Below are 22,214 nucleotides of genomic sequence, written 5' to 3'. Positions count from 1 at the left end.
ATCTAAAATCCTGGAAAGCTGCTGCCAGCAGTCAGTGTAAATGTGGAGCTCAATGGACCAATAATGTGGCCCAGTATAAAGAACTTTCCTCTGTTCCTTTGTTGAGTTCCCCATCATGCTGTCCTTGGGAGGTGTAGTCTATGTTGCTTCTTTTCAACAGCTGCTAGACATAATGGCTATGTTCTGCCTCCACCGTCAGTGGTACGATACCTCTGAATACCAATTGCTGGGAATCACAGGTGGGCAGAATGCCAATCTGCTCAAGCCCAATTTGTGGGATTCCATAAGGCATCTGGTTGGCCACCATGAGAACAACATGCTGGACTAGATGGGCCATTGGCCTGACTCAGTAGGCTCTTCTGATGTTCTCCATGCATCAGAGCTGGTTTGCTGCAATGCATGTCTGATTTGGAAGCTCCATCTAGTGCAAAATTCAGTAGCCTGATTACTGATGGCCAAGGAAAAAGTCACACCATTGTTAAAACAACTGCACTGAGTGAGGTTCAATGCACCCATTTTATCAAGATTTGCTTGATTGGCACCTTTACTTCTTATCCCAAAAGGTGTTGTATTCACCCCATGCATTTAAAACACATTCCTTTCCTCCTCCCAAAGAATCCTAGGAACTGTAGTTACCCCTCACAGAGCTATAATTCATAGCACCCTTCACAAACTACAATTCCCAGGATTCTTGGTGGGGGTGTGCTTTAAATATGCCTTATCTGTATGCTGTGGACACAGCACGAGCTGCCTTCAAAGAACTTATTTGCTCATAGATGGTCTAGAGTAGGCATGCCCAATAAGTCCGTTTTGGGGGGCCGCTGGTCGATTTAATCCACCCCCTGTGGCAGTATACTGGTATGTCCTGGCATAAAATCCTAAAAAAAGCTCAACAACCTTGGGCAAAAAAGCTTAACTGCAATCCTAAAAAAAGTTCAACAACTTTGGCCGGCCCTCACACATGTTCATTTCATCAAATCTGGCCGTCTGTGAAAGACCGGAAGCCCTGATGCAAATTTTGGCTACCTAAACTTACACAGCAGGACCCGTACCTTTTAATATCATATGAAGCCTCTGCTCATTTCAATTACTGTATGAGACACGAAATCCTTCCTGCTTCACAGGACTTGAGGGCACCAGCATTTGCATGGCTTCTTTCTAGGATCAGCAGATGAGGAACCAAGGGAAAGAGGTGCCTCCTCCAACAAGTTCCTGCATGCTCCCTGACTCTTTAACCCTGTTAAAGTTGTGGCATGAACCGCACTGTTAAAATCATGGCTCTCTGGCTGAGAATAAGCAGTGTGTGTGTGTGTGTGTGTGTGTGTGTGTGTGTGTGTGTCCATCCTTTTGTTCTCAAAGCCCAAACCTGTCATTTTTCTCTAAGAGCACTTGTGTTGTCTCTCAAATTATTTGCTGAGCATATGGGTTGGCAAGTATCTTTGAGGGGAAGTAAACCCTTCTTTCAGTAGCTGACAGGCCACAATTCATACTGCTTTGCTTCTGTATTGGTTGAAACAGCAGAATATGCCAGACACTGTCGCCCAAAAGCATGTCATTTGGAGCAAATTTCTAATAGATCTGTACAAATGTGAAAACCCTCATAATCCAATATGGCTAATGCCCCCAAGTTTGCTACTCCTATAGTTGAAAAACAGTGCATTATAAATTAAGTTAAAGTGTGGGAAGTTCTGTTAGCTAGATGTCATCTCCAAACTATGCAGTTCTCACCATTTTATCATTCTGAGAAAACTGATTATGGTCTTCCAGATTGCTTTTTTTTTTTTTGAGCGATTGGTTGACGTGCTGAGGGAGGCATTTACAGCTTTGAGATTTCAAATTATGCCCACAGCATATTTGGATGGGACATATGCCAGAATGCCTGTTAATCTGCATCCAGGGAGAGATGGGAAAAAATATTTCATTATGCTCCTTGTAATGTATCCATGTATTATTCTCCCAGGGGTAGAATTCCCAAAGGAATTCTCTAGAGAATTTCCTTTATAACAGTATAGGGAGCAAATCTGCTATATAAAGCTTCTATGTTTCCCTAAGCAGCCCAAAGCATCAGACAAAATGTCATTGTATATCAAGGGGTCCTGCATGCTAGGGGACATGTATTCTAAAACGTACTTCTTTGCTGTTTGTATTTTTCTGATGACCATTGGTTTCTATCAAATAAATTTCATAGAATCGTAGAATTGTAGAGTTGGAAGGTACCCCCAAGGGTCATCAAGTCCAACGTCCTGCAATGCAGGAATCACAGCTAAAGCATCTATGGCAGATGGCCACCCAACCTCTGCTTAAAAACCTCCAAGGAAGGAGAGTCCACCACCTCCAAAGGGAGACTGTCAATTTGACGGTCAATACCTGACATCTCAAGCATCTATATTCCCTCCAACTGTTAGGTAAAGCTACTCAATCTGGCTTCAATTGGGGGCTTGGGGGGGATATAGCACTCCACCTAAAATCTATGTCTTCCTTTGTTTCTTCTGTTTACCTGTTGCCCACCTATAAAGGAACCTGTGTCTTTTGTCTAAGGATGGAGGACAGGCCTGAATTGCGACTGGTTTGGGTATTTGCCTAGATAAGGGAACAGCCATTGTGTGTTTCTGCTCCCCAGTACAACCTGAATGGCACCCAAAAGGACCTCATTTGCTTGACGGTTGCCTCCTTCCTGACCTCATCTTTGGCCTCTTATAAAATGGAGACAAATGACTTTACTACAACATACACTGTGTGTGTGTGTGTGTCCCTTTTGTTGCTGCTGTTTTGTTACCATCTAGTCTGATAAAGAGTTTTGGAGAACTGCATGCAATTTTGTGGCATTTTGAATGGCAAAAAAAAGAGATCCTATCCTTATGTGGATTCCCTCCCTCCCCAGCCCAATTCTATATCCAGTAGCAGCCTAAGTAGTTAGAAGATTGGGATGAGACAGGGTGAGGCTGGGGCTATGCAGGTGCACAAGCAAAGACAATCTGGTCATTCTGCCAGTGTGCCCATGGAATGGATTAAGTTCAGCAACCAAGGTTCCGCTGTATCTAGTTTAATAAAGCATCTCCACAAGTGAGACTCACACACACATAACCAGCACAGTTACAAACTGAGGCTATGGCTATGTGCACCTTATGTTTGACTTAAAGTGGAAAGCAAACCATTTTTGGTCTTTGGATCTTGAAAAAGTGTCTGGACAAACAAGTCTGTCTTGTTTAAGGCAGGATAGTGCCAAACATCTGGCAGGTACTTGATCATTGATTTTTAATTCAAAACAGGAATAAACAGCACCTGATAGAGATCTCCCAGGATATCCAGGGTAAATACCCTGTTTCTCATATTTTAAGACATACCCATAAAATAAGCCATAGCAGGATTTTTAAGCATTCAAGGAATATAAGCCATACCCCGAAAATAAGACATAGTGATAGGCGCAGCAGCAATGCCAGCCGCGGCAGGAGGAGGAGGAAAAAAATAAGACATCCCTTGAAAATAAGTCATAGTGTGTTTTTTTGAGGAAAAAATAAATATAAGACATGTCTTATAATATGAGAAAGACGGTATAGGCACCTATAATTAACCCAACATGTATGTAAATGTTCTCTCTTTTCATCCCTGAATACAAATTTTAAAAGCATTCACCTGTCTTTTTGCAAAAAAAATGTTTTCAGAATTATGATTACGTAGCCTTAAGCCCTTTCCTCTGTGATATCCGTAATATCACTAACAAAATGCTGTGTAACTGAAGAGACCAGCCATAAAGCATGTCATGCTTTAAGGAGGGAAAGGGGGCAGCTAGGTTCTGACACAGGAGAGAGAGAAATGTGACCAGGGTATGGGAAGAGTGAAATGAGAGGGAGATGGGTGAGGCAGTGAGGTGGTTGGTGCGGTGCAGGCGGAAAGCCAATCTGATGCTTCCGCCACTGCACCCACACCACACTGACCTCCCTGCTGCCTTGCCTGTCTTCCTTTCAGTACTGTAACTGGCAGGAAGTCAACTAAACAGCACAGCCCCACCACATCCTGCTGGTCACCACTGCATTTAGCTTAGGCTCTGTATTGTTTTTTTTCTGTACCTTGTTTTCCCTTTAGCAATTCCGCCTCCTCACTGTTCTCGTTTTCCTTCCTTTAGGGCCTGCAATGGAAATCGGAACAAGGAGGCTTGCCGTGACTGTTGCACTGTGCCTGACGTCCTTTCTGGCTTGTGAAGGGAATTCAGAAAAAGGCAATGCTTCCCTGTTGCACTTTACTCATCCCCTTTATAACACGACAGTCTATGAAAATTCCCCTCCCAAAACCTATGTGGAGAGCTATGTCAAAATGGGCATTTATATCACGGACCCAGCATGGGACATCAGATACAAGATTGCTTCTGGGGACACGAGCGGCCTGTTTAAAACTGAGGAGCATATTGTGGGAGATTTCTGCTTTTTGAGGATCAGGACTAAAAGTGGTAATACCGAGCGGCCGAACAGGGAGTTCAAAGACAAGTACGTGCTAATAATCCAAGCCTTGGAGAAAACATTTGCCTATGAGGCTTGGGCCAAAGTACTGATCCACATCCTTGACAGAAATGACCTGAAGCCTCTGTTCTCACCACCCTCTTATAAAGTCACCATCCAAGAAGATACACCCCTGAAAACCTCCATTGGTTCAGTCAGTGCCACAGATGCTGATGTTGGTCAGAATGCAGAGTTCTATTACGCATTTAGTACAAGGTCACCACTATTTTCCATTCATCCCACCAGTGGGGTAATTATGACTGCTGTGAAACTGAACTCCACCCACAGGGGGAAGCACCAGTTAAAGGTTCTGGCTGTGGACAGGATGAAGAAGATCTCTGAAGGAAGTGGCTTTGGAAACGTGGCCAGTCTTACAATCCAGGTGGAGCCATCTATCAAGAAGCCCCCCATTATAACATCGGTGTTGGTGAGGCCATCCGATTCTCCTGAGGATCTCCTTTATGCTACGTTGAGTGTGGAAGTAGATGGATCAGGAGCTGGGGTAGATTCAGTTGACATTGTGGCTGGAGATCCAAGGAGGCACTTCAAATCCATTAGATCCTATGTGGGAAGTAATGAGTTCATGATAGTGTCAGCCAGGGAGATCAACTGGAACGATAACCCACATGGTTTTAATCTCAGCCTACGGGCTAAAGACAAAAACAAGCCACCTCTTCTTTCTCAGATTGTAGTTATTCAAATACCACCTTCCAAATACGCCTCTGCGAGATTTGAAAAAGATCTGTATCATGTCCAGCTCAGTGAATTTGCACCTCCTGGTAGTCATGTTGCAATGGTTCAGATTAGTCCAGTTCTTCCAAATCTAAAATACATTCTGAAACCAAGTTCTGGTAGCACAAGCTTTAAAATCAACCCTCAGACTGGCCTGATAACTACAGACAAACTAATAGATTTCCAGGAACAGTCCCACTTTGAACTCAAAGTTACAACTAGTTACAGTGAGGTCTTTGCCACTGTTTTGGTTGGTATTATTGATTGCAACAACCATGCTCCCAGCTTCAACCAACCAACGTACCACGGCAGCTTTGATGAAAATCTGCCTCTGGGCACCAGCATCCTGTCAGTGAAGGCTACAGATAGTGACTCTGGGGAGAACGGTTTCATCACATATACCATAGCCAACCAGAGAGCTGTTCCATTTGCCATTGACCCATTTTCAGGTGTCATCTCCATCTCCAAGTTAATGGATTATGAGCTAATGCAGAGGTTGTACCATTTGCGTGTCTGGGCATCAGACTCAGGGTCTCCTTTTCGCCTTCAGACCGAGGTTTTCGTTTCCCTCAGAATGAATAACATGAATGATAATGCACCAGCATTTGAGAAGATTAACTGCAATGCAAGTATTCCATGGGACTTACCTGTTGGCCACTCTGTGATCACAGTGTCAGCCATTGATAATGACGAGCTTCAGCCCATCAAATATGAAATCATGTCTGGCAACGAGAGGCAGCTTTTTGAATTGGATCCTGTGTCCGGGGTGATTTCTCTTAGAGCTCCTCTAAGAGATCTCCATGATAAACTAGCGACGTCCTACTCTTTAAAAATCACGGCCACAGATGGAGAAAACTCTGCTTTCCCAACCTATGTAAATATCACTGTGGTCTACCAGGATACCCAAGTAGACTTTCAGTGTGAGGATACTGGGGTCCTTAAGGAACTAACTAAGACCATGATCCACTCTATTGAATCCCAGTCTCCAGAGCAAAAACCAGATGAAGATTCCTCCTTGAATGTGCATCTTATAAACCATCATGCACCACAGTTTGATGATGCCTTCCCAAGATCTCTTGATATAATAGAGACAATCCCAGTCAACTCAACCATTGCACAGCTGAGAGCTGTAGACAGTGATACTGGCTTTAATGGAAAGGTGGTCTATGTAATATCTTCTGGGAATGAAGATGGTTGCTTTTACATTGACACAGAAACGGGTCTTCTCCTGGTCTCCTCTCCTTTGGACCATGAAAAAACAAGTTTCTACGTACTTAACATTACAGTGTACGACCTTGGCATTCCTCAGAAGTCATCCTGGAAGTTGCTAGCAGTAAACGTTCTGGATACAAATGATAATGCTCCTAAATTTTCACAACATACATACTTGGTTACTATACCAGAGGATGTAGAAATAGGCACAACCATCACCGTGGTGAAAGCCAATGATGCGGATACAAATGACAATGGGAGGGTGAAATATTCCTTTCTGGCACCTTCTGATAAATTTGACATCAATAGCATCACTGGTGAAGTAGCAGTGACTGTTCCCCTTGACAGAGAATTGTGTCCTCATTACATATTAAAAGTTGAAGCCAGAGACCAGCCACTAACAGGCCAGCAGCTCTTTGCCGTGGCTGATCTGGTTATTTCTTTGGAAGATGTAAACGACAATTCTCCACGCTGCATCCCAACCTTGAATAAGGTGAAGGTTCCTGAGGACCTGCCCCTTGGGACAACATTGCTGTTCCTAGAAGCCTTTGATCCAGATATCGCATCTGGGGGAGAGCTGAAATATAGCCTATTCAGAGATGATGATGATACATTTCACCTGGATGAGTTTACAGGGGCCCTGATCTTGGAAAAAGAGCTGGACTATGAGAAGAGAGACTCTTACAATCTAACTGTGAGAATCAGCGACACGGGGATGCTCCTGTCTCTTTCTTCCCTCTGCCATATTGAGATTGATGTTCTGGATGTCAATGAAAACTTGCACCCGCCTCGCTTTGCCTCTTTCGTGTATGAAGGGTCGGTGAAGGAAAACAGACCAGAGGGGACATCGGTGATGACAGTGATAGCGCAAGATGCCGATAAAGGGAAAGATGGAGAAATCCAGTATTTCATCAGAGAGGGAACAGGCTTGGCTGTCTTCGATATTGAAAAGGACACAGGTAACCATAATAGGACACTAGATAAGATAGAAAGAATGGCTTAAATGGCATGGGTGGTTGGGCCTGAAATTTTCATTTGCCAGCATTTTTTAAAAAAAATTGCTAGTGTTATCTATGTTTATAAGTCAAAGAAAATCATTGCACTATAGCAGCCGTGGGGAACCTCCAGAACACAGTCCTAATGAAGCTCGCCAATCTTTTCCATTTCACCCTCAAGGGTGTTATGTCCAAAGCAAACCCACCTGGCAGTCACCTGATATCAGGTGTGCGACAGGTAAAGGGATAATCTAAGCACAATGGTACAAAGCACCGAGATCGAAGACGCCTCCACTGTACTTTACTTGCTTTGATTTCCTTTTTTTCAGTCTTCGCACCAAAGCACTAATATCAGAGATGAGTCATTTGCATGCTGTAGGAGAGTTAAACAGCATCATTTGGAGAGGGTGCAGGGCAGCTCCGGGGAGAGGAGGAGAGGAAAGTTTTGTTGCTCAGTGAAATCCTTTCACTGACCGAACAAGTTAGTTAGATACCACCCACTGAAAATAATTCAGTATTAATTAATGCATGGACAGTATATTTTCATTGGCTACTTCAGACTTCCTCAACCTCGGCCCTCCAGAAGTTTTTGGCCTACAACTCCCTTGATCCCTAGCTAGCAGGATCAGTGGTCAGGGATGATGGGAACTGTAGTCTCAAACATCTGGAGGGCCCGAGGTTGAGGAAGCCTGGGCTACTTTGTCTTTAAAGGGCTTCGGAGTAAGAAATCCACTTACTGTACTTTAATTTTTGAAAGGGATTCTTATATACATATATATATAATTGTGGAATCCATATATTCCCCCCTCTCTTTTATTTCTCTTAGGTACAATCTTTACCACAGGTCCGCTAGACAGAGAATTCAGCAGTCATTATTGGTTGACGGTGCTAGCTGTCGATACAGGATCAGTCCCTCTGTCTTCTGTGGTTGACATTTACATTGAAGTCACTGACATAAATGACAATCCACCTCAGATGTTGAGACCAATTTTTTATGCCTCTGTCCTGGAAAATTCCCCGGCCAACACCTCCATCCTTCAGGTTGAAGCTACTGACCCAGATTCTGGTTCCCAAGGGAAGCTGACCTTCCACATCATAAATGAAAACCATAATAGATTTTTCGCCATTAATCCTGTCACAGGTAAGGAATAAACACATGCAGATTCTGTGTTTGTTTGTTTTTAATCCTCCCTAATGTGTATGAGGTTTATTTTATAAGGAGTAAAGTCTGGTATTGCCCACCATTTACAAAGACTCGATCTCACTATGGGATCTTTGCTTGTTAGGAAATACTTAATAATTATGTCAAAGACACTCCTCCGCTGCCCATTACCACAAACGAACAAAATGTTGTCTAGAGGGAACAAATGTTTCTTGCTTGGTTTCCTCGCTTGGAGCAGGTGGAAGATAGATGAATGAGAAAACATAAAAATATTGATCATTGCTTTTTCAGTGCAATGAGTATAAAACATGAATAGGCTACTATTGTCTGAATATAGGTCTTATGATATTGAGAATTCATTCACGCCAGGCTAGGGGAACCTGTGGCTTTCCAGATGTTGCTGGTGTTGTAATTTATTACCTGCCCTTTCCCCCTAAGGTCCTAGGATGGGTTACAACAACTGAAACACAGTGTTAATCAACAGATTAAAACAGCTTACAACCACAAAAATAAAAATAAATTAATTAAAGTTAGTCCCAGGATGTTAAGTTACTTTCTTGAATTAAAAAACAACAGCCCCAAACCACTGTTGTTATTGTGTGAACTGGGAGTTTGTGCATCAAGAGCAGTCAGACTGAGAAGAAATAGCCTTTTAGAAGCTCAGGCTTCAGCATTCGTATTCAATGCAAACCGCTATCAACACTAGCCAAATTCCCCTTGCTTTACCATTTCTATAAATCTGAGCTGTGTCTATCACTTTCCTTGTTTTGTCAGTGCTAGCAGAGGAGGTATCAACACAGCCTTTCGCCTCCATTATGTCTGTGTCATCTCTAGCTTAGGGAACAGATCCATCCAGATTGTTCAAATCCTACCAGTGTTTAATGTAAACTGCCTCTGAAAAGTATTCTTCTGGGTCTGGTGTTGGGCCAGTCTTTAAACAAAGCACTCCTGCTGTAAGTGACGCAATGCTAGAGACATTGGCTTCATTCACTGCATGATGCGGAGTTCCCAATTGGGCTGCTATATGTGTATATTAGGGATATGGGTGAAGTGTATTGGAATAGTTCCCTAGTTTTGAGTTTGTGGCTGACAGTAGGAGAGAATTGTTGATGCACCATGTTGTCTTCAGGCAGCAAAACCGGCTTTGTAGTTTGTGATTTACAGCATTTAAATAGGAGCATGCAGACTCTGGCACAACCTTTGCCATGACGAGTGCCAGTAGCTGGCATGCCTGGTATCTTTTCAGTTTCATTTCATTGATTGCTTCTAATCTGCTTTGTATTTTGATTTTTTTTCATCTATTGCTTATAACCGGCTTCTCCTTCCCAAGGGAAATAAAAGTAGACCACAACATATCAGAATGATCAATCAATGTAGCCATGAATAGTATATCAAAAAAACGAAACAAGTAAATATCAGAGTCATATCCAAACCAGAGCAAGGATACAATAAATCTGTTAAATCCATAAGAATTAATTAATTCAACAACCATTTCCATTAACTGTAAAATGAGCAGTCTGAGAAGCACGGCATATAACAGAATAAAAGTCAATTTATTTTTTTTAGCCAGAAGGGTTTATGTGAAGTGATGGCACACCTCAGAACCTCCTACAAAAAGAGTGCCCTGTGGATCAGATCAAATGCCCACCAGTTGCCAACCAGATGCCTATGAGCAGCCCACAAGTTGAACATGACACAACCACACTCTCTTGCTAGTAGTCAGAGGCACGCTGCCTCTGCTTCTGGAAATAATATAGTCATCGTGACTAGTAGCCGTTTGTAGACTCACTGCCCATGAATCGGCCAATCCCCTTTTAAAGCTGTCCATGATGGCGGCCATCGCAGCATCTTATGGTAACAAATTCCATAGTTTAACTTGGTGCTGTGTGAAAAAGCACTTCCTTTTGACTGTCCTGAATCTCCCAACATTCAGCTTCATTTGATGGCCCTGGGATCTACTATTAGGAGGGAGGCAGAAAAATGTCTCTCCGTCTATTTTTTCTGCACCCTGCATGGCTTTACACATCTGTGTTGTGCTTTATACACCTCTATTGGGTATTACTTGTCTTTTTCCCCTAAACTGTAATTCCCCAAACACTGTAATTTTTTTTCTGATAGGGGAGTTGCTCCAGCCCCCTGATCACTTTGGTCGCCCTTTTCTACACCTTCCCAGCTCTGCAATACTCTTTTGAGATGAGATGACCGGAACTAAACATGCTATTCCTTCAGATCTCAAGGAAATAAACAACTATCTGACTTTCAGAAAAAAATCTGAAGGCAGCCCTGTTTAGGGAAGTTTTTTTAATATTTGATGTCGTTGCTTTTTTATTATTGCTATTGGTGTTCTGTTGGGAGCCACCCAGAGTGGCTGGGGAAACCCAGCCAGATGGGCGGGGTTTAAATAATAAATTGTTATTGTTATTGTTATTCCAAGTGCGAACACACCATAGATTTGTATGAATGGATTATTTATTTTAATTCTTGAGCTCTGGCAAGACATTGGCTTCCACTCAGCCATATGAACTGTAAAAGTTTCAGTATTATGTTGTCGTTGTTCTCTCTTCAGTTCTGTTCTAGATACGGTAGTTAAGGTGCTAGAAGAGAGGGATGATGACCCTAGTTACATATGTGAGGGATTTGTTAAAGTGAGGAAGGCATAAGTGAATGGGATGCATGTGCAAAGGGCAATGTCAGCTAAGGAAGTTGGATAGATTTTTGGGAGATGAGCCAGAATTGGCTGAAATCCTGCACGGGGAATGCGCCACACGGCAGCAGTTTGCAGCTCCTTTGTGACACTTCAAACTACCTGCCGCTGGCAATGGATTTATATCCCTACCTGAGCTGATGGCCCAGCTGAGCTTTTGCCAAGTGCTTTCTCACTGGGGAGCTTTTACAGTCCAAAGAAGCCATTTGCACATGTGCTCGGGAACCAGGCATTCAGCTGGAATTTTCTTTGAAGCTTTTCTTGCTGCAGCTCAAGCAGCCAAGAAGGCCAGCTGCTTCTGAAACCCAGCAACAGGTTGGATTTTGAGCAGTACAAAGTAGGAAGGCAGCTCCATCTGCCCACATATCTTTGGATCGCAGTCTGTGGCAGTTTGCGAGCCTCAGACTATCCAGGAATAATAACAGGGTATTAAAGAAATTCAAAACAAAAGATTTGGTGTAAAAATGCGGTGTTGATTAAATGGGTCCGCTACACAGTTATAATGTTTCCTTTGGTAAACCTTTTAAAATGTTAGTAACACTTCAACTCTTTATGAAAGAGCTTCTGCTGTCAAATCTGTGTGATTCTTAGATAATAAAAAAATGGCTGTTTTAGGTTCCTGGGCATGTACAGTGGTACCTCGGTTTAAGTAAACAATTGGTTCCGGAAGTCTGTACTGAACCTGAAGTGTACTTAACCTGAAGCGAACTTTCCCATTGAAAGTAATGGAAAGTGGATTAATCCCTTCCAGATGGTCTGTGGAGTACTTAAACTGAAGCGTACTTAACCTGAAGGGAACTTTCCCATTGAAAGTAATGGAAAGTGGATTAATCCGTTCCAGACAGGTCCGCAGAGTACTTAAACTGAAAATACTCAAACCGAGGAGTACTTAAACCGAGGCGTGACTGTATAGAATGCCTTTCTTTCACCATCAACTAACCCCAAGCTGTCTTCCACAACGTTGGGTTACTCAGAGAAGTCTCCAGGCAATCTCATTAAGCCCCAATGCATCTCTTTGTACAAGTGAGAGAGCAAGCCCCGTCACCTTATTTTCTTGAACTCTCACTTCTGGAAGACATGCTTGACTGGAATGACAACCAGGACCAGCCAGTGCAGGACCACCCAGTCCTTTCAAGGTCACTTTTTTTTCCTTTGGGCGCTTCCTGATTCAAAGGGTAGCTCAGCTTTTGTGTATTATGCTGTCATTTGGTTGGTGAAATTGCTCAGAATTCTTCTTTGCATCAGGCATCGCTTTAACCAAGTTCTATTAATCTACACATTATGGATTAGCCGTAAACTGGCTCGTCTTGTCTTTTTCTCCAACCACATATTGCTCATTTTCCCGCCGCAGGGCTAATTGTGAAGAGTAGCTTGTTATTTCATTCATCTTTAAGCTAGCTTTCATTCCTGATTTGTTGGGTTACACCCATGGCTCTACCCTTGGTTTATTATTTTCCTTTTTAAGAGAGGGAAAGATGGAAGGAGAGAGTGAAAGAAAATAGAGATGTTTTGCAGTACCTTTTCCAAGATACAGTATTCCATTCCCTTTCCCCTCTTTCTGTTGTTGTTGTTGTTGTTGTTGTTGTTGTTGTTTTATCACCACAACCCCTGTCAGCATTCCATGGCTACTGAGCATGCTCAACTTGTGTCTACCCTAACCCATTTGAAGCACAAAATATAGTTTTTCCTCAATCCAGAATCATTGATGCTCTGCCTCAACATGCTGTTTTCAATCTGGATTAATTCTAGATGCTGCTGTCCGCAAGGGTGAGTGTGGTTCCTTGATAACATCCCCACGATTAGGTTAACAACACCTTTTCTTCTCTGCACACCCCCAGGTGTACAAAAAAGGAATTGGTGACTGTGATATGCATACCCACAACATCACTGGGCAGGTGCAGGTACAACCCTGCATTGCTGGGACCGCTTACATCAGTATTCAGATGGACACACCACAAGATGATACAGAATCAAATCTGCAACGAGCTTTTGTTTTTGGAATGAAACCCTTTTCTCAAGAACCACTTTTGGGGGGGCAAAGGAATACAAAGTAGATCTATATGGTAGGTGGACTTTGTAGAAAAAACCAAGCGTGCGACCTCCATTGATTCTGCAATAAAACTTGTGGACGCAGCTGCCACTCACATTGAGCTGTTTGGGCTCCCTCTATCTTAGAGGGTTTCTTTCTATTATTATTATTTTAATTAATTAAAGAATTAATTATCTTCTACAAATCTCAGGGATCTCTAAAGCCTGTTGTCAACAGACACATCCTTCTTGCACACCAAATAATGCCAGCTTTAGCTACAGAAGGCTCCACACTTGGAGATGAAGTTTGCTCATAATGCAGAGGATATGTTTACACAAACAGAGAAAGAGAGAGAGAATAGAGGGCACTAAAAGAGGGCCCTGCGTTGCTGATTGAGGACTCCTGTTATGCGATACTGGCAAACAGCAGTTAATGCTTGGATGAGAAGATCTCTAAAGAAACGGATGCATTCAGCGAGAAGAATAGTGGATGATACTGGATCGAAGGCTTTTGTAGTAACTGGAGAACTTGGATTTCTAACCTTTCCTCCTGCAGCAAGCCTCTGCATGCTCGGGCTGTTCCAAAACGTAATCTGCTGCCTTTTATTACCAAGTCTTACATTCCTGGATTTAACTCTTGGAATTAGGAATGATAGAAAATGAACCCAAGAGGTACATGTAGAAAAGCCCACTCCTGGCTCAGATTATCTCCCTTTCTGCTTCTGTGTATGGACAAGTAGATCAAAGTTCTGAAATGCCGGGGGGGGGGCTTCTTCCACACAGTTCTTTTAGTACTAGTCTACACTGGTACTACACTGGGATGCGGGTGGTGCTGTGGGTTAAACCACTGAGCCTAGGGCTTGCCAATCAGAAGGTTGGCGGTTTGAATCCCCACGGTGGGGTGAGCTCCTGTTGCTCAGTCCCTGCTCCTGCCCACCTAGCAGTTTGAAAGCACAAAGTGCAAGTCAATAAATAGGTACCGCTCTGGAGGGAAGGTAAACGGCGTTTCCGTGCGCTGGTCTGGTTCACCAGAAGCGGCTTAGTCATGCTGGCCACATGACCTGGAAGCTGTACGCCAGCTCCCTCGGCCAATAAAGCGAGATGAGCGGCGCAGTCGAACACGACTGGACCTAATGGTCAGGGGTCCCTTTACCTTTACACTGTTTACAGTCAACCTACATGCAGGCTTGAAAGCTTTAAAGTTTTTTTTTTTTAATTTTAAAAATAGACTTTATTAGAGAGTTTTTTTTTAAAAAAAATACACACACTAGAAAATATGCACACACTAGAAAATTTGAGATAACTTAATAACATAGGATTAAGCTTTAAAGTTAAATTGGTTTTAGTTAAGAGAGAAGTAACATCCCAGTTACACACATATTCAGCAAGTGAAAAGCTGGTTTAATATTGCCACCACCCCACAATCCCCAGTATGTTATACATTGTGTAGCAGAATACATGATGCAATTTGCAGCAGTTAGCCACTAATTTCATATATATCACAGTGCATTTATATTATACGTGTTTGCTATGGACACCTGCTTATTGCAAATCGAAAGCAATAAGATACTAGCCCCTGATATCTGCATTGGTCTAGACTTCTCTGAAGATGTTGAAAGATGTCGACCACCGCTTATGAAATTGCATAGGTTCAACATGTCAGGTGATGAGCAACTTGAGTCAGGAGCAATGCTCTTTTTGAAACCATGTTGGTCATCCTCTTCAAACACACAACCTGGATCTTGAAAAATCTGGACCCTAAACCAAATGCAGCAATTTGTAGGAATTCACAGGATCTGGATGGGGTGGGGAGAATTATGTTCTCACACTTTGAGTCCCTAGGAGTTCAAAGGATAAGGAATGCAAATTGTTGCTAAAGCAGCAAATTTTAGGCAAACCACTTAAACCTCATTTGGTTGGGGGCCCCCTCCCACAACGGACACAGACATGCCCAGTAACTTGATTTGCATTCTTTTAAATCCTTAAGTTCTAATAAGGTTGGACCAGGACTTTGTCCTCAGCTCCACCTTTGTCAAGAGAAATTGGGGCTTGCTTTTTATGCTTGGCCAACTGTGCAGTGTTAATATTTCTGCTTCTGTTCTGACATGACTGGATGTTCTTTCTCTTTGCTTGACGAAAAGCAGAAGCCAGGCATTCCATAACTGCAGGCAGGAACGATCCATTCCTAATTCTCTACATGTGAGCTCAGACATATAGGTAGCAAACTCCGAACCAGGAGTAAAGAAACCCAGAGGCTTTGCCCCCGTGGTTTAGAAATGATGTAGGAACCGGTAGCTCTCCCTGAGGCACAAACACCATGGCAAAATCTGCTAGCATAAGCAGGTCAGTTGCTTTGCCATGAAGTTCAGTCACTCATTCCCCATCACACAATGGAAGAATATGTACTATTTAATGAGGCCTGAGCCGATTCCAAAGGACAATTCAGCACACACTGAAGTACTTTCAGGGCCCATTTGCACCACTTTAATACAGTGCTGATACAACCTGGGAGCCCTGGGTTCAAATCTCCAGAGAGGCATAAAGCTTACTGGGTGACCTGAGTCAGCCACAGTCTCTCAGTATAACTTATGTCACAGGGTTATTGTAGGATAAAACTGGGGGGACATGGATGTCTCCTTGGAGGAAAGGCGACATATCGATGTGCCGATTTTGTTTTAAAAATGCAACAGAATCATTTGTTGTTGTTGTTGTTGTTTAGTCGTTTAGTCGTGTCCGACTCTTCGTGACCCCATGGACCAGAGCACGCCAGGCACTCCTGTCTTGCACTGCCTCCCGCAGTTTGGACAAACTCATGTTCGTAGCTTCGAGAACACTGTCCAACCATCTTGTCCTCTGACGTCCCCTTCTCCTAGTGCCCTCAATCTTTCCCAACATCAGGGTCTTTTCCAAGGATTCTTCTCTTCTCATGAGGTGGCCAAAGTATTGGAGCCTCAGCTTCACGATCTGTCCTTCCAGGGAGCACTCAGGGCTGATTTCCTTAAGAATGGATAGAATTCCAGGATTTGGGGAGTGGGCAGGGAAAGCTTAGCAAGGAAGGATTCAAAGTTTCTAATAAATCAGCAAAACACTACTGGACTCTCTTTCTGTGACTGGAAAACACTGCTTTTGAGAGGCTTTTGAACTGTATACAGCACATCAGACACAGGGCTACCTGAATCCAATTCTGCAGTGAGTGTGGAGGACACTTCAGAGCTACAGTCAGGCGTTGGTCTATTTGTAATCCAAATTGGTTGATCAACATAAACACTTTGGTGCTGGGCTTTTCAGGAGTTTAGTAATGAAGCCACTCACGTTACCGATTAACTAGGGCAACAGCCTAATAGGAAGGATTGCCCCGGCGTTTCTAAGAGACCCAGCGCTCTAGTCATTTCCCTCTTGGTGATTTTCAGCAGAGGGCACAGATGTTACATTACTCCAATGCAGCTTTAGCAGCATCGATGGATGAGGGATTTGAGGACTCTCGGCCTTTCAGAAATGTCTTTATCTCGTGATTGTACACAGATACTTGAAAATGTGCTGAATATTGCTGTATGAATACATTTTGAGGGTCAAGCCCACCTTCCAACGCCTAAACCCACCCAATGGCTAGTTTATTTACAGTAAGTAGGGCTGCATTCTTCACCCCTCATCCTTGTGGCTTTGACGAACAGTAGAGTCACCTTCACAGCTTGGCCACGTATCGCAGTGGGAGGTGGAGAGCTGGACAATCGGGGCTGATCCCTGCCCCAGCTCCAGAGTGTGAGGTCCAGTGGCTCCTGGGTTGGTTCAGCTCCACCTCTTCCCCAGGGCTTTCTACTGGATTCTACTGCCAGGGAAACTACCTTTGGGCCTCCTGCTCACCTGCCCATTCATTGGGTAAAAGGGAAAGGCCATTCCACTGCAGGGATTGGCACGAGACCAGCTCAGCTGAGAGACCCAAATAGAGGGACACCTCCATTCTATCCAACAACAACAACAAGCCCAGCTAAATAAAACAGTAATGTTTATGCTCTGGACATCAGTTTTCCAAATATTTTGGTCACATTCACACTTTAGATTTGTAGGTATTCATTTAAAACAGGCATCCCCAAACTCAGCCCTCCAGATGTTTTGGGACTACAACTCCCACCATCCCTAGCTAACAGGACCAGTGGTCAGGGATGATGGGAACTGTGGTCCAAAAACATCTGGAGGGCCGAGTTTGGGGGTGCCTGATTTAAAACATCTTAGGCGTACACCTAAAAATGTAAAGTGTAGTGAAGAAGGACAGCATGCTTATTAAAAGCAAAAAAGTTTTTTTTCTGTCTAAAGTGGCAAAAAATAAAATTGTATATCTTTGGGGAAACAAAAGCTTTAGATGCTGCACTCTGCCTGTATTCCTAACCCTTAGCTTTTTATAGGAAAATGAGTGGCAGTTAAAAAAGAAAGCACATTCACTCTAATTAGTTTCTCCTTAATGCCAACCCCATGTCACTGTATCTTCCTAGATGTGCTGTGAACATGGATCCACGTCAACACATCTCATATTTGTGTGCAGGAGCAAAAACACCACAGCTCTATTTTGGAATTAGTGCAATTAACCATTAACCACAATTGCTCTCATATCTCATTACAGGGTGTTTAACAGACCTTGTAAGGAAATCAGTGGGGTGTGTGGCATGGACTGGAATCACAGGGCAGCCAAACAAGATCTCCCTCTAAAAGTACAATCTGCCTTGTCAGGGAGAAAAACAATTAAAAGCAGGATGAGAGAAATTAGGGAAATAAACCCCAAAGCAGGGGGGGAAAGGCAGACGTATTACTCCTGATTTAACATGTGGTCATTCTACATTGTGGGAGCATCAGGAAGAGGATGTGGGTGCTCTATCTTCTCCATAGCTGCCAAGTTTTCCCTTTTCTCGTGAGGAAGCCTATTCAGCATAAGGGAAAATCCCTTTAAAAAAAGGGATAACTTGGCAGCTATGATCTTCTCCCACTTAATGATTCTCCCCTGCAAATGCTTCTCCAGGCTCCTAAACCAGAATTAATTGTGACTAGGGTAAAAAAATGGCTGGAGACATTTGCAAAGAAGAATTTGATGGTGGGAGGAATAAGTACCTGAAAATTCTCCCATGCAAATGCCCCAAAGGGGCTCCATGTAATAAGGATTAGTTGCAGATTCTTCCAGTTCTATTCTTATTGTTCAAAAGTTCCAGGATGCTTTGGGTTCTCTCCAGTTGTGTTCCAGCAAAACAATAATTTCGGAATGTTGGGGTTTTTTTTTAAAAAAAAAATTGTGGATCAGCCTTCACACTTGGCTCCTTCACTGTACATTTTCTCTGTTTAGGGTTTTTCATTTGTTTGTTTGTTTGTTTGTTTCAGCCTGTTCTTTGTATTACTCCAGCACAGAGTAAAAATTAAAAATAGGTTAATAAGAATAAAGGTGCTACATTTCAGGAAGTAACTAATTTTCTTCCTTTTTATATATATTTTATATCTCATACCAGCAATCCAGGAGATTGTTTCCTTGTGTGTCATCTACTGCATTATTCTTCATCTCAGCTCATATGATACCAGTTTTAGGATTCCTGTCCCTTGTGCTGTCTTCCTGTCCTGTGAAGCTTCCTTTTTTTCTTTTCTTATTATTACATTTCTATTCCACCTTTCTCCCAAGGAGCTCAAGCTGTTGTATATGGTTCTCCCTCTGGTGTACGTTAGGCTGAGAGACAGTGAATAGTTATAGGTCTCGTTGCAATCACTTAAACTATTCCATTACGGCATAAAATAGAACAAATAGTCGCTCTTAATTTTGTCAAACTCCAGCTATTTAGCTTCACAGCAGCCATGGGAATTGGGATGAGAACCCTTTCAATCTGCATTGTGATGTACAGTATATCAGCTTTCCCCCCCTTCAAATGTGAGGGAGGGGAAAGTGGCAATTTCTTATTGCTCTGTTAGTTTATTTTAAAGCTTACTCACAAGTAAGTGAGGTCATAAAGTATAGGAGGAACACTTAGCTTCTGCAGAGCACCCAAACCGCAGTGAGTCACTTTTTGTATTACCACACAAATCTGTCTCTACCTGCCCATTCTCCTCTTGGTGGAGAATTTGCCTTTAGTTTTGCTATCAAAACCAGGATCCTTGTGGTGAGCTCCCCATCCCCTACTGGGGAAGCCATGAGTGTGCCATGTGAGTCAAATGCTGTGGGTTTTCTTGCCGTAATTAGCAGCCTCAATTGATACGGTTCATGGGTGGGGAAACCCATTATGTTGTGGACCTTGACTCACACAGTCAGTTGATTTGTTTAGAATATTTATAAACCTCCCTTCGCTGAATTTGGTTTCAGGTTAGTTTCCAGGATTAAAAATATCAAAATGCAAGAAACCATAGAGTACAAACAAGATTTGGAGCCTTGGTGCCAGATGAGGACATTCAATATACAGGGGGCCAAGCCTGAAAGGGCCTTCTCTCTAGTTGTTACCTGCTTCACTTAGAACAGAGAGAAAGGAAAGGCCTCAGCTGTTGGTAGATGGTGGGCAGGGTAATATGGAAGAAGATGCCTGGCCAGGAGGTGGGGACATGGCTGACATCAGGGGATTAGCTTCCCCAAGCAGTTATAAGGCCCACAGCTCAGTGAAGTGGCTCACTATTGCATGCTGGGACATCCTTGCAGGTTCCTCACTGCCTGCCCATCCTGCCCAGCCTAGTGAAGAAGTTGTGGGTGAAGAGAAGGAGGAACAGCAGTAGGCGCTCCCACCATTTCCTTGAGTTGGGCCTAGAGTGAGAGAAAGCAGGCTACGGTAGCAGTGAGGACAAAAGCCCACTGAGGACCAAAACACTGGTATGGGAGGACATTAATAGCATCACATGTAATTTGGCCTTCAGTGTGTGGACTGAATACGTGTAGGAAGAGGTGGAGTTGTTGCCCATGATGCCAGCCTCCTCCTCACCTGTGTGTGCTCACACTGCACACTTAGAACACCTGCAAAGGGCTGCTGTCAACAAGCACCTCTGCACGGTGCATTCATTCTCTGCTCTGCATGAGTCAGTCATCCTGGCTCCATATGTAGGGCCCAATTTTGCAAAGACCTTTGGGCTGCACTTCAGAGACCACATGCTTATGTGCTTTGCCCGAAGCTTTCTTCATGGCCGCGAAGAGGAATGCAAACATTCCTTTATGGTTTCGTTGTTGCCCTTGGGATCTTCTGCTCATGCTTAGATGTAAGGATGAAATAAACAAACAGCAGCCCAGACGTGGGCTCTATGCAGAGTCCATTAAATTCGTCTTGTTGTAACACATTGTGTTCTTTGGTTTTAAACATAGTTTATAAGCCAAATATCCAAAATCCCTCAGAGGGAGAAAGTAAAGAACAAGTAATGACTGCTAACTGAAGCCCTGTTCCAAATACTTACATCACAATCCCTGGAGCTGGATAGCACGTCCTGTTTTCCCATGGAATCGTCTTCTGCTCTGCCTATAGCTGCTCAGCGCAACTTGCAACCTGCCAAACCAAAACCCAACTCACGTGTCTTGTATTGCTGTCGCTAGTCAATCTCATGCCTTTTGTAGTCCCAGAAAAAACAGTAATAACAAGATATAAAGCCTCTTGTAGGCTATACTATACATGACTGATGAACTGTGCTCAGTTTGGAGGGTCACAGGTTGCATAGGTCAGGCCTGTATGGAAGTTACGAGGATGAACTGGAATCCATGGGCCAAAGGGCTGGGAGCCATGATGGTTATGTGCTCCATCCAGCATTGGAGGCAAATTCCCACTGAATAGTATCAGGATGCTGTCAGCGGCTCCTGGCTGGCTGCCTAGGAAAGTATAAAGACAAGGGAAGGTTTCTTACCGTCCTTTTTTATTCAATATTTACAGAGAGAGGCTATAGAACCCAGCCTCTTGGATAATGGTGATGTCCCAAGTAAATCTCCACCCCACCCCCATCTCTCTCACTTCCTCATTCGTCACTTCTACGGGTGCTGCTACGTGCTCTCTGTCTTTGAACTCGTTGCTCTCCTACTTTTAAAGTTCTGGGAGAAGGAGGGTCTGGGAGGCTTTCCAATGACACTGTGTCCGTCAGCTGTCACTCCACTTCCGCCGCCTCCTCTTCCTCTCCCATTATTTCCCAAGTTTTCCCCTCATCTGCCTCTGAGCTGTGTCCTCCCAGAAACCACTGTTGTAAAGCTATACTGTCTTCCTCTTCCTCCTCCCTGGGAGAGTCAGGATGGGGAGGCGGTCTCCACCAATCACAAGCAAGTGCTGTTGCACTTAAGTCCTGCTTGTGGGCTTCTCATGGGCATCTGGTTGGCCATTGTGAGAACAGGACACTGGAGTCTATGATTATTATTATACAAGATTATGGACCACTTCACAGCATGAAGCCATCAAAGTGGTATCCAAGATCAGAAGAGAATAAAGCGCATAAACACAATCTCTAAGAACAATAAAACCATCCATACAAGCCCCACAAAACAATTTAATTGGTGATAAAATTAATACTCCATAAATGGTTGGGTTACGCCTCAGGGAAAGCCTTCCTAAACAAAAGTGGATTCAGTAGTCATTTAAACTAGATGGGCCCTTGGTCTTATTGAGCAGGGCTCACCCTGGGTTCTTCTGGTGAGTACTGGAGTGTTTAAAAAGGACTTAACCCCTGACAGTTAAGTCCAGTTACAGATGACTGGGGTTGTGGCACAAGCCCAAGAGACTCAGTGGTTATAGACCACAGCACCACCCGTTTCCCTACTGGAGCGTTTAGAGAGCTCCACCTAGGAGGAGGTTGAGGAGGGCAGGCCTCCTGCACTTCTAATATTTGTGTAGTGGGGGGGGGATTTCAACAGGAGTAACAATATGTCATCATGGGTAAAATTGGATTTGAAGACTGGTCTGGGTTAAAGTGCAATA

At 43.5% G+C, this 22,214-nt stretch overlaps 1 protein-coding gene across 2 annotated transcripts in view; it reads left to right on the top strand.

The window, feature by feature from the left end:
* The window catches only part of FAT2 (FAT atypical cadherin 2), a 105,616-nt gene that overhangs the window by 28,215 nt on the left and 55,187 nt on the right, over positions 1 to 22,214 (top strand). For both annotated transcript variants that reach the window (XM_035105703.3, XM_035105701.3), the window contains exons 2-3: positions 4,124 to 7,396; positions 8,259 to 8,573. In XM_035105703.3, coding sequence (XP_034961594.3) covers positions 4,132 to 7,396; positions 8,259 to 8,573 — 3,580 coding nt within the window. In that variant the 5' untranslated portion in view covers positions 4,124 to 4,131. The remainder of the gene's footprint in view (positions 1 to 4,123; positions 7,397 to 8,258; positions 8,574 to 22,214) is intronic.

The sequence above is a fragment of the Zootoca vivipara genome, chromosome 2, assembly GCF_965207765.1.
Source record: "Zootoca vivipara chromosome 2, rZooViv2.hap1.1, whole genome shotgun sequence".
In the NCBI taxonomy this organism is placed as follows: domain Eukaryota; kingdom Metazoa; phylum Chordata; class Lepidosauria; order Squamata; family Lacertidae; genus Zootoca; species Zootoca vivipara.
The sequence above is the reverse complement of the archived record's forward strand: the minus strand, read 5'-3'. Positions and strand labels throughout refer to the sequence as shown.